Below are 17164 nucleotides of genomic sequence, written 5' to 3' on the forward strand. Positions count from 1 at the left end.
AAGTAAGAGAGAGGAGAGAAGATAGAAGGAAAAGAACTATTAAAAAAAAAGAAAAAAAAGAGAGGAGAGAGAGAAGGAAGAGAGAGAAAAAAAAATGGTTTGTATAGGTTTAATTTAAGTGGACTGAACATACGTAGGTAATATTTTTTTAACAAACATTTGGGCGGGCTTGAGCCCCGCTTGCCATAGGCTAGAAACGCATCCAGTGGCGTGTGTATAGATGTACTAAGGTTAAATATTAAATTAGATGACTTTTTTTGCCTTTTCACAATAATAAAACATAAGAGCTTTAATGATTTAAGTATTAGAGTAAACAAAAAAAAGTGTGGGGTTTAAATAGAAAAACTCTAATTTTATACTTGAAAGTTGAAACAAACAATCAGTTATTATTTTTATTTATCTCTTTCGTCTATGAAGCCAAAATCATAAACGAAACAAACTTAGCAATTTGAAGCACATATTAGGTGGATTCAATTACTTGAGTAAAGCTTATTCAAAAGCTTTTTGAGTTCGGCTCCAAGTAATATTTTAGCATTGCAACTAAATTGGAGTTTACAGCTTTCAAATTTTTTCAAGAAGAATGGTAGACTATTGTCTTCTTTACTGTACACTTCTTTCGCACAAGGAAGGGTAGCCCCTGCCCTCCTCTGTCCTTCCTCATAAGAAATTAAATCTCTACCATATGGTGGTAAATCCAAATCCTCTCATTCAAACTGTTTTTACTATGCAAAAATATCTCATACAAAGGCAAATGCGAAATAAAATCCACAAAAGAGAAGAAAACTAGGAAAATGCCCCAACATGTACGTTTATTAAAGACAGACAGCTCTCAAAGATTGTGGAGCCAATTTAGGTTGAAGTCTTCTTTTACCACTGATATCTTTACCTTTGTGAGATGGGATTTGAAAGGTTCCCCCCATAATATTTCTGTCTCTTCATCGCATATCACTTCTTGTAACTTCCCAAGATTCAAAACTGATACGGTAGCTCTTGCAATCTTGAGCATTGTCCCATGTTGATTGTTTCTAAACCACTCAATTCACCAATCCTTTCAGGCAATTCCTCAATGCTGAAACATTTATATATGTCAAGAAAGTGTAACCTAGTGAGGTACTCAATGGATCCTGGAAGTTTTACCAAATCTGTGCAGCACCTTAGCCTCAACACTTCTAAGTTGACCAGCTTTCCAATCTCTTCAGGCAAGGCAGATAGCTTATGACAGTTAGTGATGCTGAGCTTCTTTAGTCGAATAAGATCACAAAGGTCGGCAGGCAATTCCACCAGATCATCGCAACAGTCAATGTTGATTTCCTCTAGATTCGGGAATGCTGATGAGATTGGGATGGAGCAGTTGGTGAAAGCTTGACCGATATTACACATGAACAAGGATATCTTCTGCAGACTCTTCAATTCTATGGGGTTCTTGGTTATGGAAAGAATTGAGATGCGTTCTAATCTGATTCTCTTTAAATTCGATAATGAACTCAGAAGTTGAAAGTTGCTCAACTCAGCAGGTGAGACAGAATTTGTGACTATTAAAGCCCTCAATTTATCCATGTTCTCCACAGATTCGGGTAAGGCATAGTTGTTTGTCTGGAAATTCAAGACTAGAACCTCAACGTCTGGTACTTGCATGTTGTGCAGTTTTTTTGGAAACAGTCTGTCTGCAAAGTAACAACATGCTAATTGATGTGAGTGTGAGGTGAAACTAATATGGAAGCATGTATATGTGTAGTTGCTAAAGAGACAGATGGGACAACCAGTTGTTGAGATCTCATAGGCGGGCCTTCATCGGTTGATGCTTCTGTTCTCTCCACCAACTGGGAAGTCTGTTACCACATTTGTCGATAATCAGCCTTGTTCTCTGTTCTACTGGTTCTTGTTTTGAGTAGTAGATAGCCAGCTCTCTAAGAATATCATGTTGGGTAACAAAGTGTTCACTGTAGTACTGATTCCCCTCCTTCTTCTCCACCTTCTCCACCTTCTCCACCTTTTCCTTCCTGGTGATGATCAAAACTAAGTTACTTACAAGAGATTTCTTCAGAAAACATATTGCAATAACCAGTTATCAGCAGCAACTAGTACATGAATAGAAAATTATAGGGCGAAAATATCATACAAGAGAAAGACAGAAGCATGAACACCTTATGACTACAAGATTAGCGAGACTTCGGTATGAGAGCTTGTAGAGGTTTGCAATGCACTCTGCATCTTCATCTAGATCATAATACTCTGTCCATATATCAATGAGGGCAGCAGCAGGGATTCTTTGGTCTTCGGGAAACAAACCCAGGTCTAAGAAACATTCCTTAATAATAGGCATTTCTTTATCCTATGCTTCGAAGCTGCTTTGGAGCCAAAATCGCAACTCACCATCTGAATCATGAACAGTAGAACCTCTAGACCATTCATTTAATCTCTGTGTCCAGATCTCTATAGGCTGTCTGCAAAGTGATCCCCCAAGCACTTTAATGGCAAGTGGAAATCCCTTACAACGCTCTACTAGTACTATCTGCAGTTCAATTTTCAAGAATCAAATCAATTACCTTTTGACTCGCATACCCAAATTCAAGTCTCTGAAAATCATCTCAATGGTTTCTTGAAGATGAGAAGATGGTTAAAAACTATCTAAGCTTCTTTATTTTAATTTTAGTTGTACATCACAAGTAAGCTTAAATGCATGATTACTCAACCTGATATGGTGAAATGGATGTGTTCACTCGTCTGTATGGATGCTTTGTGTTAAAAGCGAACATAATTTATTTTCCCCCTCTTGTAAGGCATGAATAAGCATATATATAGTGCATTGCAACTAAAAAGTACCTGTCTTGAAAGATCTTCTGGAATATCAGAGCTCTTATCTCCCAAAGATGCATAATGATGAAAAAGTTTCATTGCATTGTCATTATCCAATGACTGTAAATGATATGAAGAGCCAAATCTAGGAAATTCAGACCTTGATGTCGCCAAAAGCTTATAATTTGGCATTTTAACTTGATCAAACTTCTCCAGAAGGGATTCTGATCCAGACCAAACATCATCCAGGACCAGTAAAGGATTTTGTCCTTGTTCCTTGAGAAAATGGTGCAGCCACTTAACTGCATTTACTTCGTTTCCGAGAGTAGGTACTTTGGAACCCCTGCGTAGATGAAGTTCTTGAACAATACGTTCCAAGTTGGGGTTGCTTGAAACAGTGACAAAGAAGATATTGTCCCCGAATGTATCTATCCAAAGAAAATATAGGAATGCTGTCATTAAGGTCTCTTTCAAATCTGTCTATGGTTGTACAAAGATTAAACATATATAATTGCAGTCCTAGTATATCCAAAGAGTAAGAAATGTGTGTGGCAATTTTCTCAAGAAAACATGTTCCCAGCAAATATGTGTATATAAGGCCAATTCTTGATCAAAGCTAACAATTGAAAAGGAATAAAAGATACCTTTGACTTCCTGATCTTGACAAAATGTTGTTGCCAAAGTGGTCTTGCCACATCCTCCAGGAGCAGTCAGAACAAGCATTGACACCCCATCTTTAAGATTAAGAAGCTTCCTCTTCAATTCCTTCAAAGGAAAATCCAACCCAACTACAAGCAGCGGAAGTTCAGGTGCTGCACACCAAGCTTCAGTCTTAGCTTGATTTTGTAACACCAAACTTGATTCAATTCGGCTAAGCAGTGGTTCAATTCGGCTGAGCTCCTTCTTTGTGTTCCTCACCGAAACCGAGCTCTCCTTCACATCCCTTATGCCCTGCACATGCAGTCTCTGTAGAAGTGCTTGGAGAGATTTGTCCAACTGAACAAGTTTGTTGGCATATTTGTTCTTTTCGTAGAACTGAAACTCACCACCCTCAAAGCACTTGACGAGGAGCTCTATGCCCTTCTTCATCACTTCTTTTAGGTCTTTCAGTTCCTGCTCTGGGTGATCCAATTCCGTGTTGTATTCTTCTATCTGGTCGATCACTGGCTTTAAAGAGTCTAAATTTGACTTGAAGTCGTTGAGGATGTTTTTATATTTGAAATTCTTGATGATCAGCTTCTCAAGGCGTTCATACAGCACACTAAAAAGTGTTCCTAGAACAGACCCTCCAATAAGCTCCCCTGCTCCTCCCATTCTTGATCCTTAGCAACAAAACTCAACGCCAAAATCAGAAGACTTGTTTGAGTTTCATCTCTACTTTAAGACAGGAGCACAAAACAGCATCTTGGTAGATTGGGAAATAAGGAAAAGTGAGACACTTAAATTTGGAAGCCAAGAAACACAGGAAACCAGAGACTCAAAAGCTGGCAATACAAATTTTTCTCTTTCTTTGTTGGCAATCATGCAAGATAAGATAAATGAGGATTTCAAACATGATTGACTCTATTAGGAGACTTAGGGGGGTGTATTCAATTCAAACTTTTAATGACTTTCATAGAGTTTAAAAGTCTGGAGGTATTCAATTTAGACTTTTAAAGAGTATATAAAAGTCTAGTGGTATTCAATTGTGATTTTTTAAAAGTATTTAAAAGTTTGGTGGTATTCAGTTATGACTTTTAAAAAGTATTTAAAAGTTTGGTGGTATCCAAAAAGTTAATGACTTTTAAAAAGCTTATTAAATGAATGACTTTTCTATACTTTTAAGGCTAATTGTTAAGAGCAAAAGTCTTGCCAATTTACTAGTGACTTTTATCAACTCTATGAAAGTATTTAAAAATTTGTCATCTCTATGAAAATCACTCACTTAAAAAAAGTCTTTATAAGTATGAATTGGATACACCCCCCTTAATTACAATGTAGTTGACAGCTGTCAGGAGTTAATTGGCCGGGAATACGGGAAGACTGACGCGGAATGCTTACTTTGGCATCCCCGTTCCAGGAAAGTTTTTCTCCCGCCACCCCGCAGGTATTGGCCAACCCAAAAATTGTATTTGTCAGATTGTTTCTAATTAATGAATGTGACAAGTTCAAAGAAAAACGATAAAGACAAACCGTGTGAAGCAACCAAACGAAAGATGCAATAATTCACAAGCAAAAACTGGTAAATACAAATTCTCAGACGCTCATTTCATTTCACAAAACAGAAGACCTTTCAAATACAATTTGAGTAGACACATTTTCATCTTGTTCTGAAAGAACATCAAGAAAACAAATAAGAAAATTCCAACCACGAGAGGGAAATTAAGAAGTTGCTCCAACATTCAGTAAGAAAAAGACAGGTCTCAAAATTGAAGCTATTGGAGCCAATTCAGGTTGATATTTTCTTTGGCCACCATTATGCGTGTGCTTCTGAGACAGTTCAAGAAGGGCTCCCACAGACTTCCTGTCTCTTCGTCACATATCACTTCCTCTAACTGCTCGAGATCAAAAACTGATAGAGGCAACTCTTGCAATCTTGAGCACTGTCTCATGTTGATATTTCTTAAATTGCTTATTTCACCAATGTCTTCAGGCAACTCCCTAATGCTGAAGCAATCAGATATGTCAAGAAAGACTAACTTTTTGAGGTTCTTCATCGAGCCTGGAAGTTTTACCAAGTCTGTACAGGACCTTAACCTCAACACTTGTAAATTGGCCAGCTTCCCAATCCGTTCAGGCAAGGCATATAGATTATGGCAGTTGGTGATGCTGAGCTTCTTTAAATGAATAAGATCACAGGCCTCGGTTGGCAATTCCACCAAATCATGGCAATAGTCAATATTCATTTCCTCTAAATTTGGGAATGCATCTGAAATTTTGACTGAACAATTGCTCAAAGCTTGACCGATGTTACACATGAATAAAGAAATTTTCTTTAGACTCCGAAATTGTATGGGGTTCTTGGTTATGGAAGGAATCGAAATGCGCTCTAATCTGATTCTCTTCAGATTTGATAATGAACCCAGTAGCTCAAAATTACTCAATTCAGCAGGTAATGAACCGTAATTTGTGACTATTAGAACCTTCATTTTGTCAATTTTCTCCACAAATTGAGGCAAGGCATAGTTCTTTGTCTGAATATTCAAAACTAGGACCTCAACCTCTGGTAGTTGAATGCTCTGCCATTTTGTTGAAAACACTCCATCTGCAAACAATATGCTACAAGATAAGAGCTGTGGATGGAAATTAAATGAAAGTTCTCCTCATATCCTAATGTGTGTGCTTGTCATGAGTGCGGGTACATGTGCGTGTGTGCATGATTTCATACATCTGAATTTTCTAAAAATAAAGAGAGCGAGAGAGATGGAACAACCAGAGGAGATAGATAAGAGGCGAGCCTTGATGGGTTGAGACTTCTGTTCTGTCAACCACTTGGGTTCATTGTCTCCACTTATGTCTACAATTAGTCTTTTTCTCTGTTCTATTGGGTCTAGTTTTGCGTTATAGACAGCCAGCTCTCTGAGCATATCATGCTGGGTAACGAAGTGTTCAACGTAGTAGTCATCCACCATCTCCATATTCTCCTTCCTGGTAATAAAAGATTAGTCGTTTAAAAGATATTTCTTCAGCATACAGATTGCAATTGTAAATTAAGGTTAGCAATTGTTCGTGAATATGGAAATTTGAATGAGAATACTATACATAAGAGATATTGAACCCTGCATACCTGGTGATCACAAGATTTGCCAGACTTCTAGTGGTGAGCTCGAGGAGGTTTGTAATGGACAGAAAGTCTTCATCTAGCTCATATAACTCTGCCCACATATCAATGACAGCAGCAGCAGGGATTCTTTGGTCTTCAGGAAATGAACCAAGGTCCATGAAACATTCTTTGATGATAGCATCTTTTTCATCCAAGGCATCTATGCTACTTTGAAGGCGAAGAAGCAACTCAGTCTCAATATCAAGAATAGAACTTTTAGACCAGTCTCTCAGTCTTTTACGCCAGAACTCTGTAGCTTGTCCGCGAAGTGAGTTTCCGGTCACTGTAATGGCAAGTGGAAATCCGTTACAGCGCTCTACTATCTGCAGTTCAATTGTTCCAAATGAAGTGAATTACTATCTGACTTGCAGACCGAATGTTCAAGTTTCTTAAAACAACTCATTGGTTTCATGAAGATGAGAAAATGGTTAAATGACTATCTAGTATCTACTTTTCTTCATTCTTATTTTAGTTGTAGTTCACAAGCAAAATAGGCATAACTGATCATTTGCAGGTTGATATGGTAAAATGGATATTCATTTGTGTGTATGGGTACTTCGCATAAAAGACGAAAAATTATTTCCCTACTTTGTTCCCTCTTTAATATTTGAGGCATAAATAAGCATATATGGTGTAGATTGCAGGGTAAGAAATCACCTTTCTCAGAAGATCTTCTGGAATACTAGAGCTCCTGTTTCCCAGAGATGCTGAATGATGAAAAAGAGTCATTGAATCTTTATCATTCAATGATTCTAGAAAATACGAAGTACCAAATCCTGGAAACTCGGATCTTGATGTCACCAAAATCTTGCCATTTGGCCCTTTCAGTCCATCAAATTTCTGAAGAAGAGATATGGATCCTAACCAAACATCATCCAGGATCAACAACAGAGGATTTTGTCTTGCATCCTCTGAATTCATGCTTTGATATACTTCTTCTACAAAGTCTAAGTTGGGCTTTTTTGAAACAATGACAAAGAAGATATTGTTGTTGAATTTATCTATCAATACAATATAAGAAATCTGTCATATAAATCTGTGTACAAGTATTAATAGTTACTGTTTACCAATAGAGGGAACCAATAAAACAGAAAATGCAATCATACCTTTAACTTCCTTATCATGACAGAACTTTGTTGCCAATGTGGTTTTCCCGGATCCTCCATGAGCAGTCAGCACAAGCATTGACACATCGTCCTTAAGAAGCTTCTTCTTCAAATCCCTCAAAGGCTCGTCCAATCCGACTGTAACAGGTGGAAGTTCAGGTACTGCACACCAAGCTTTGATGTCCAATTTTTTTGGCAACACAACCTCTTCTTTTATTTGCAATTTATCAATTTTCTCTTCAATGTTCATTACCCTATACAAGGTCTCCTTCCCATCCCTTACTCCCCCAGCGTTCAGTATGGTTAACAGTCTATTCAGACATTGGTCCAAATCAAGAAGCTTTTTGGCATATTTATACTTTTTATACGTATTCCACCGGCTAACAGTGGAGCACTTGGGAACAAGCACAGCACCATTCTTCATTTTTTCTTTGAAATTTTCTAGTTCCTCCTTTGGACGATCCATCAAATTGTTGTACTTTTCTATGTCTTCGATCAGCGGTTTCAAAGAATCTAGCGTGGATTTGAGATCTCCGAGGAGGGATTTAAACATCATGGTCTTGTCCTTCACATCCTTAACTACTTCATACAGCACAGTGAACAACGTTCCTACAGCACCCCCGGCAAAAAGATCCATTCTTGACTCTTTACAACAAAACCCACCACGCCACCAAAACCCAAAAACTAACTTGAAATCGTATAATTTCAATCTAAAGTTGAAGACGAGAACAGAGTGGTATGAAAAACTCAATGTTCTCTTGATTTGTAATTGGTGATAAATACTCAAGATAAGGGAGAATTGATTCTACCGACAAGTGGAAGCTCAGAATTTCCGAGTTAGCCCCCTCCCCTCACCCCACCCGTTGACTGACCAAGCACATTATGCTTAGCTTTCAAGAAAACTTCCGCAGCATCCTACCCTACTGTTTCTAGAAAATATTGATATCTTATTGAAAGCTGGGGACAAGAGTTTTTACAACTACAATACATTGATAAGCCAAAGATTAAATAAAAAGTAAATTATCTGAACTAATCAGCAGTGGTATAATATAATTTATGTCTTAATATTAATATTAATAAATAATACCAAAGTAACCAATAATATAATTGAAACAGTAACATGCACGTTGAGTGATTCAGAGGATGCAAGACAAAATCCCTTAACCTGATGAGATGAGACCTAGAAATTGGATGGAACCACCACCACCACCCTGCATCTACTTTTTGAAACTCCATTGACCAAAAACAGTAGCTATGAATTAATGCGCGGTTTCTTCTCTCTTTTGGCAAAGAACCTTCCTGCCTTAAGTCTCCATTCCTTGTCCTTCAGACAGACGTAGGAGGAAGAATGAAGAAACACATGCTTTGTTTTTTTTCGAAGACAGCGATGGTATTCATGTTCGGTTTCTTTCTTGCTCTTTTACCTACTGCAACCAAAAGACTTCGGCCCATTTTATCAACTTTGCCCCAAAAATTTCTGAGACCCAATTAGCGAAAGCTGGACCATTTTATTAACTTTGGCCCATAAAAGTTTTTCCCTTGGCGCGAAAAAATTGAAGTCTTAAATCTTCAAAGAATCAAACTTTGCTTTCCACCACGGCCACCATGAAATCCTTGACTCTCAAAATTCCCAGATCCTTTTCTCTGATTTGCTTTAACAGAACCCATTCATCATCTTCCCAAACCCAACTAAACAAACCTCTAATTGAGAAAACTTTCTTCAAGTCCAACACCAAAGACGGCCTCATAAGCCGCTTGTGCAAGGACGGAAAATTCAAAGAAGCCATAGACATTCTTTGCGAGCAAAAGCGCTTGGCAGAAGCGGTTCAGTTGCTCAACCGAATAGATAGGCCCTCTGCTTCTATATACTCGACCCTGTTGCAGTTTTGTCTTCAACAACGAGCTCTTGTGCAGGGAAAATTGGTCCATGCCCACACAAAAGTGTCTGGGTTCGTGCCCGGGCTGTTCATTTGTAATCGTTTAATTGACTTGTATGCAAAATGTGGGAGTCTTGTGGATGCCCAGAAGGTTTTTGATGAAATGTCTGAGAGAGATTTGTGTTCTTGGAATACTATGATTTCTGGGTATGCCAAAGTAGGGCAGCTTGGTGAAGCTAGGAAACTGTTTGATGAAATGCCTGAGAAAGATAATTTTTCTTGGACCGCAATGATATCAGGGTATGTTCGCCATGAAAGGCCTAAAGAGGCTTTGCAGTTGTATAGGATGATGCAAAGGCACGATAATTCAAAGTCTAATAAGTTCACCGTGTCTAGTGCTCTAGCTGCTTCAGCAGCCATCCAGAGTTTAAGACTGGGGAAGGAGATTCATGGTTTTATAATGCGAACTGGGTTGGACTCGGATGAGGTGGTTTGGAGTGCCTTGTCAGATATGTATGGAAAATGTGGGAGTATAGAGGAAGCTAAGCGCATTTTTGATAAGATGGTGAATCGAGATGTTGTTTCGTGGACAGCCATGATTGATAGATATTTTGAGGATGGGAAGAGGGAAGAGGGATTTGCTTTGTTCTCGGAGTTGATGAAGTCGGGCATTAGGCCGAATGAGTTCACCTTTGCAGGGGTTTTGAATGCCTGCGCTCATCATGCCGCTGAGAACCTGGGCAAGCAGGTTCATGGGTACATGACACGGATAGGATTTGACCCCTTGTCGTTTGCATCAAGTGCCCTTGTTCATATGTATTCGAAGTGTGGAAACACAGTGAATGCAAATATGGTGTTTACAGGGATGCCCCATCCAGATGTGGTTTCATGGACTTCCCTGATCGTCGGGTATGCTCAGAATGGTCAACCTTATGAGGCTCTTCAGTTGTTTGAATTGTTACTTAAATCAGGTACTAAGCCTGATCACATTACTTTTGTAGGTGTTCTTTCCGCTTGTACTCATGCTGGCTTAGTTGAAAAAGGACTTGAATATTTCCATTCAATTAAGGCAAAACATGGTTTAGCACATACTGCGGATCACTATGCCTGTGTAGTTGATTTATTGGCTCGAGCTGGCCGATTTGAAGAGGCTGAGAATTTTATCAATGAAATGCCAATGAAGCCGGATAAGTTCTTGTGGGCTTCCTTAATTGGTGGTTGTCGAATTCATGGAAACCTCAAGCTGGCAAAGCGAGCTGCAGAAGCATTGTTTGAGATAGAACCTGAGAATCCTGCTACTTATATTACTCTAGCCAACATTTATGCTACTGGTGGCATGTGGGATGAAGTAACAAAGGTCAGAAAAACAATGCATGAAAGAGGGGTAATAAAGAAACCAGGTTTGAGTTGGATTGAGATCAAGAGAGAGGTGCATGTTTTCTTAGTAGGAGACAAGTCCCACCTGAGATATGATGAAATACATTTCTTTTTGCATGAGCTTTCAAAGAGGATGAAGGAAGAAGGGTATGTCCCTGACACAAATTTTGTGCTGCATGATGTTGAGGAGGAGCAGAAAGAGCATAACCTCTCCTACCACAGTGAGAAGCTTGCAGTTGCGTTTGGCATTATTTCTACTCCACCAGGAACACCAATCAAGGTTTTTAAGAATTTAAGAACATGTGTAGATTGTCATACTGCGATTAAATTTATTTCTAAGATTGCTAACAGAAAAATAATAGTGCGGGATTCAAATCGGTTCCATTGTTTTGAGGATGGGAACTGCTCATGTCGAGACTATTGGTGATTTGAATCACCGAGTCGTCTGTAAAGCATTTGAGTCCTACCACAGAATGCGATCTGGGAATTTTCCTCGTATTGTTCTGAGTCAAAAGAACTAGATCACATATGGTGGATTGATTGAGCTTAGGGGGAAGAAATTGACATCCGAGTTTATCGGTGTGCTATGAGGTCTTGGAAATAGCTGGGGACTGCTTGAGGCCTCAATGGTAAATCGCCGTTTTAACATCAATTAGGCTTCATTGTTTGATCGTATGAGAAGAATGGAACCAATACCCATTCAGACTTGAGAACTGTTTGCAGCTACATCTTTCAACATCAAGCGTCCTCATATGGCCAATCAAACATCACCAATGAAATTCAAAGCATATCTTTACAGTTTATGAGACTCGGTACATTATACTACCCTTTATTTAAAGTTATTTGTGGCCTCTCACATGGTTTTTTTTATTGAAACTACAATACTACCAATCCTGTAATGCAAAAGTACTTAGCCCTCTTGCATGGTCTAATACTTTAAGGGAAGAACTAAATACGTATGAAAATATACAGTTTTCTTAAGGACTCTAGAGCAATTCGTATTCACGGAACGAATGAAAAATTGTTGGAATTTTAGGAGGTGTGTGATGAGTGTTTGTGATGCTCTAATACCATTGTTGGTTTATGTGATGTGATGAAGGGATTTAGGACAATAGGACAATAGTTGAGACAAAGTGATTTTATTACATTGGAGGAGAATATTACATAGCTTAGTGTATATAGGGTTAGGCTAATTGGTCTTCTTCATAACTTATTGGCTTATTGGCCACCACACTTGACTTCGATTAGTTTGGGCTATTTGGCCCTAGCTTGAGCTCGTCTTCAAGCTTCTTCCCTGGGTTGGGTAGCTCACGTGTAGTTCCCTCGTGGATCGGGAGTTGTAGTGGTTAACCACTTTTAGTTGATTAGCTAGTTTAGATTGCTAGCTTACTATCTTAGATTTGTGTAGCTTGTTTGCTCCCACATAGATTGGGAGTTCTATTAGTGGACTCCCCAACGTGCATGACTTTGTTTGGGTAAGGTAACTTGTAGCTCCCACATAGGTTGGGAGTTTATTGGTTCACTCCACATTTCATTGTAGGTTGCATGCCTATTTATACATGATTGTTTGTCGACTTAGCCTTGGTCCACCGACTTGGGCACTTTCTCCCAACCACATGTTTGTAGTCATGCTCTAGAGTTTTCTTCCACTGCCATACTTTAGCCATTCACTTGACTTTTCTAGAACTTTGTAGAACAAATGAGCATTAGTTTTTCAACAAAAACAAACAAACAAAAAACAACACAGAAGGAAAATGCTCATGACTTGACTTTACATAGAAGTTCTCAAAAGGGACATACCATGCTTTCTTAGAGTACTTTCATTTCACCCTTATGGACAAGGATAAGGGTAATTACTATTTATTTTTTTTATTTTTTATTTTTTATACTTAAACGATTAATTTTGATTAGATTTTCGATTGTCATGTGTCATTATTTATTATAAAATTCTCATCTCAAATTTTAGATAAAATTTTCTGATAAAATTTTCGGTTGCCATGTGTCCATATTTATTATAAAATTCACATTTCACTCATCATACAATTGAACCTACTAACTCATCGTACTATTGAAATACTTCAGGTCCTCATAGTCCGACACAATCGAGTACAATAACGACTCAATCATTGGCGGGGGGCACCGGATCACGACGTGGGGGAGTATTTTCCTTCGGAGGACGTAATAGTACCATTATTTTCGACACGGAATGCACCACGGGAACCGACTATTGGCATTGTTTACTTGAGGAGCTATGTGTAATGGTTTTCCTCTTTTTTGTTTTGCCTTGAATAATCTATTAAAAAAATGAAATTGAAAATGCAAGATAATATAAATAAATAAAATGACATTAAATTGAATAAAACAAATTTTTTTTTTTTTACCTCGTCGCCAAGATTTTGACCGCTTCAAACGTTTATCCACGACCCTCCAGTTTCGATGGAAGAGGCAATTTGTATTTTTATACAAATGGAATTTAGCAGTATAAAATTTGGTATGGAAAGTGAAAAATATTAGAAAGAGAAGAATTTGTATGAAGATTTGGTGCGGAAAGTGAATAATATTGGTATGTATTTATATATAAAAAAATGTCCATCATCTTTTGATATTTTTTACAAATTTTTTAGATATTTTTTTCAATTTTTTTAGCCAAAAAATGGGCAGTCGTTGGATTGGAGGAGATTTTCGGATCGGAGTCTCCGAGAGAAGCCACTTGACTTGTAGCCGTTGGTTTTTGACAGTGCCGATGCAACGCTGCTAAAAAAAAAAAAAAAATTAAATATCTTGCACTGACGTCAGCTGCCCGAAGGCAATAGGACATGCCAAATCTCCTTGTGGACTTGCTTGGGCTCGTGAGTCCCGCACCTTGCCCAAGCTGGGTCTTCTGCGCTAGAGCTTCCTTCCAGGCCTAGGGCCCCCTCATGCCAAGGCTAAACCCTTGCGGTGGAAGTGCTTTTGCACTCTATCGTTAATTCTTTCACTTCACCCACCCACTTGCTACACCTAACGCACTCTTTACTTTCTGTACCCACCCACATGCATACCTTCATATCTTAGGAGAAAATTAGGAAGCTAGAAACAATAAAGTTGAACAAGGGAGAGGAAGAGAAGAAGACAATGATGAAGAAGCTCATTCCCAACAAACAGATCGTCCTGAATCACTATGTAACTGGGTACCCAAAAGAGAGTGACTTTGGATTGCGATCCTCTACAACCAGTTGCACCCTTTCCCATGGTTCCACATCATCTGCTGTTCTTCTAAAGAACCTATACCTCTCCTGTGATCCTTACATGCGGCACCGCATGTCCGATCATATCTCCCATTCCGGGACTATTGTCCAGTCCTTCACCTCTGGCTCTGTCCTTGTGGGATATGGCGTGTCCAAAGTCATAGAGTCTACACATCCAAGCTTCAAAGAAGGTGACTTTGTTTGGGGAATGATTGGATGGGAAGAGTACACTTTGATCACTACCCCTGATAGCCTAAACAAGATCAATTTTACCGACGTACCCCGCTCATACTATGCAGGCATTCTGGGCATGCCAGGAATTGCTGCTTATGCTGGATTTCACAAAATATGCTATCCCAAAGAAGGGGATTGTGTGTATGTTTCTTCTGCATCAGGAGGAGTTGGTCAACTTGTTGGTCAATTTGCCAAACTTATGGGTTGCTATGTTGTTGGAAGTGCCAGCACTAAAGAGAAGGTTGATCTCTTAAAGCACAAGATGGGATTTGATGAAGCATTTAACAACAAAGAGGAGCATGATTTGGGTTCGGCATTAAGAAGGTACTTCCCTCAAGGCATTGACATTTACTTTGACAATGTGGGCGGTCACATGCTTGATGAAGTTATCTTGCACATGAAAGTTCATGGCCGGATTGCACTCTGTGGCATGATTTCTCAGTACAATATTGAGAAACCAGAGGGTGTACACAATATGTTTAGCCTGATCATGAAGCGGATCGAGATGAAGGGGTTTGTTGAAAACGATTTCGGGCATGTGTATCCAGAGTTGGTCGAGTTATGTATCAAATACTTGCAGGAAGGGAAGCTGGTCTATGTTGAAGATATTGCTCAGGGCCTGGAGAATGCCCCTTCTGCTCTTGTTGGAATTTTCTATGGCCGCAATGTTGGTAAGCAGGCCGTTTGTATTGCTAAGGAGTAAGATACTTCTGGCAATATTAATAATATATTAAGTGAATAAGGAACCTTGTCTTACTACTAGTTTACACAATCAATCCTTTGCTGGTGTGCAAATAAAATAATAATAATAAACTAAATAGTAATTTCGTAATTATAGAATATTATGTTATTTTTCAATCCAATGTCTTTGAGTTTGGACAGCAGCTGCTGTTTAATCTGTCAAAGAATCACATGTAACCAAATTCAGAATCAGAAGAACTCGCTTTGGTGCTGACTGGACAGTCTGCACAAGCCCTCTTCAATCCAGAAACCTTACTTAGAACTTTACTTCCCCATTGATGAAGGTTCATTTGATCCTGTCTCCTAAACTGGGCCTTCATCTCAGTCCGAAATCCTTTTAACATCCAGTTAAGTTCTCGTGACATATTATGTGTCAAAATCATAGATTCAAGTTTTCATTTGATTTGCTAACGAGTAAGATAGAAGAAAATGAGGTATTGGATACCTATATTCTAACCAGTAAATGTATATAAACCCGAAATACCAAATGTTGATAGACTTAAAATTCAATAGACACATAAAATTTAGAGAGTTACAATCAAATAGTCACGTGGTGTTACAAAGTTAAAATATGGATAGACAATATAATTCATATTTCATAGGAAAATGATATATTATTAATAAATAAATACATGTGTTACAATATGAATAAATTGATAACATTACGTAACAGTGTGACTGTCCTGAAAAGTTACTCAATTAAGATAGATCTAGTACACAACGTTCCAATTGTCTTTTTTAATAGGGTTGTTCCAATAGTTAAAGTACAGCATGTTGGCTATTTTGAAAATTTTAAAATAAAAAAAAATAATAAAAAAATAATAAAAAAAAAAAAGGGGAATTTCGAAGGTCTCCTTGAATTTTGGTTCCCTCCAATCAATTGGAGGGATTTGATTTGCATCATTTTATTACTTTAACACCAACATCAAGCATCCAGAACACTAATTTTACACAATATTCAATCCATAGTTTTTGGGACAGAAGCTGCTATATAGATTTATTCTGTGATAGCCCCACATGTAACCAAATTCATAAGGATTCGCTTTGGTACTGACTGCACAGTCTGCACAAGCCTCTTCAATCCAGAAAACTTACCCAAAACCTTACTTCCACTTATGTTAAAAATCCATCCCCTGCCATCCCCATGCACATCCATTTTATTCTTTTGATCCATCTCCTACACAATTCCTTCATCTCAGTCGAAATCCTTATAACATCCAGTGCCACCTTAACTTGCAAATCAATAGTAATCAGCCTCCGAAGAGAGTCCTCCAACTCTTGGAGCTTCTTGTAGTACATTTGGCTCTTCCATAAGTTGCAGCAACCCGCATTCGAGCACTTATTGACTAGTTCCCTGCCTTGAATCAGCTGTAGACGTGTTCGGTAAATGACATCGTCTGGGAAATCTTCTTCAGAAAGATGATCGATTTCACTGATTTTTGGAGTGATGGTTTGAATTGTGAATTCTAGTTGTGCAAGAATAGACTCATACATGTGTGCTCTCTCCCTTGCTTGTGAAACAGCTCCTAGTAGCGCCTCTAATGCGCGTCCTATAGTAGCATCTATAAGTATTTTTTCCGTAGTTAGTACCTTTTTTTTTAAAGAAGAACCAGCATTAATGAGTATGAGAAATGAGGGAGCAATGCTTGTGTCATTTATAGGAGTGTTTTTGGTAGGCTCTATATATTACTTACACATATAACTATTGGAAAGACAAGATCAAAGCCAGGACTTCTCCTAGAAGAAATTTGACTACATGCTACGTATACAACTAAATTGCTGACAAGGTCAAGACTCCAAACGAGAAAAGGAAAATTGTAAAATGCATGAAACTTTCCAAGCAAAGCATGCAAATTAAGTAGCTAGCTACTGAACCTTCTCCTTCACTTCCCTCAACTTGAGTGTAGTGCAAGAAATCGAATATAACGGGTAACGGGGAATTGGGAAATTACAATTTACACAGAGGAAACAGGAAGCAATAAGATATGTTTCATTTATTTTTCG

At 38.4% G+C, this 17164-nt stretch overlaps 2 protein-coding genes and 3 pseudogenes across 2 annotated transcripts; 2 read left to right on the forward strand and 3 right to left on the reverse strand.

Annotated features, from left to right (window-relative positions):
- Nucleotides 1–683: 683 nt before the first annotated feature.
- On the reverse strand, nt 684–4368 carry LOC117635926 (annotated as a pseudogene).
- Nucleotides 4369–5015: 647 nt separating this feature from the next.
- On the reverse strand, nt 5016–8857 carry LOC117634921 (annotated as a pseudogene).
- Nucleotides 8858–9309: 452 nt separating this feature from the next.
- On the forward strand, nt 9310–13303 carry LOC117634695 (pentatricopeptide repeat-containing protein At4g37170). Its single transcript, XM_034368883.1, has 2 exons — nt 9310–11770; nt 13041–13303. Exon 1 carries the CDS (start codon nt 9310–9312, stop codon nt 11383–11385), a length of 2076 nt encoding a protein of 691 aa, XP_034224774.1. The 3' UTR covers nt 11386–11770; nt 13041–13303.
- A 708-nt stretch (nt 13304–14011) lies between these two features.
- Nucleotides 14012–15419, forward strand: LOC117634696 (2-alkenal reductase (NADP(+)-dependent)-like). The gene has a single exon (XM_034368884.1). It carries the CDS (start codon nt 14073–14075, stop codon nt 15120–15122), a length of 1050 nt encoding a protein of 349 aa, XP_034224775.1. The 5' UTR covers nt 14012–14072; the 3' UTR covers nt 15123–15419.
- Nucleotides 15420–16157: 738 nt separating this feature from the next.
- Nucleotides 16158–17154, reverse strand: LOC117635428 (annotated as a pseudogene).
- Between the last annotated feature and the right edge of the window lie 10 nt (nt 17155–17164).

The sequence above is a fragment of the Prunus dulcis genome, chromosome 7 (genome assembly GCF_902201215.1).
Source record: "Prunus dulcis chromosome 7, ALMONDv2, whole genome shotgun sequence".
Taxonomy (NCBI): Eukaryota; Viridiplantae; Streptophyta; class Magnoliopsida; order Rosales; family Rosaceae; genus Prunus; species Prunus dulcis.

What these genes read in the sequence shown, in the direction of transcription:
- LOC117634696 (XM_034368884.1), top strand. Translation starts at nt 14,073, where the DNA reads ATGATGAAGAAGCTCATTCCCAACAAACAGATCGTCCTGAATCACTAT.
- LOC117634695 (XM_034368883.1), top strand. Translation starts at nt 9,310, where the DNA reads ATGAAATCCTTGACTCTCAAAATTCCCAGATCCTTTTCTCTGATTTGC.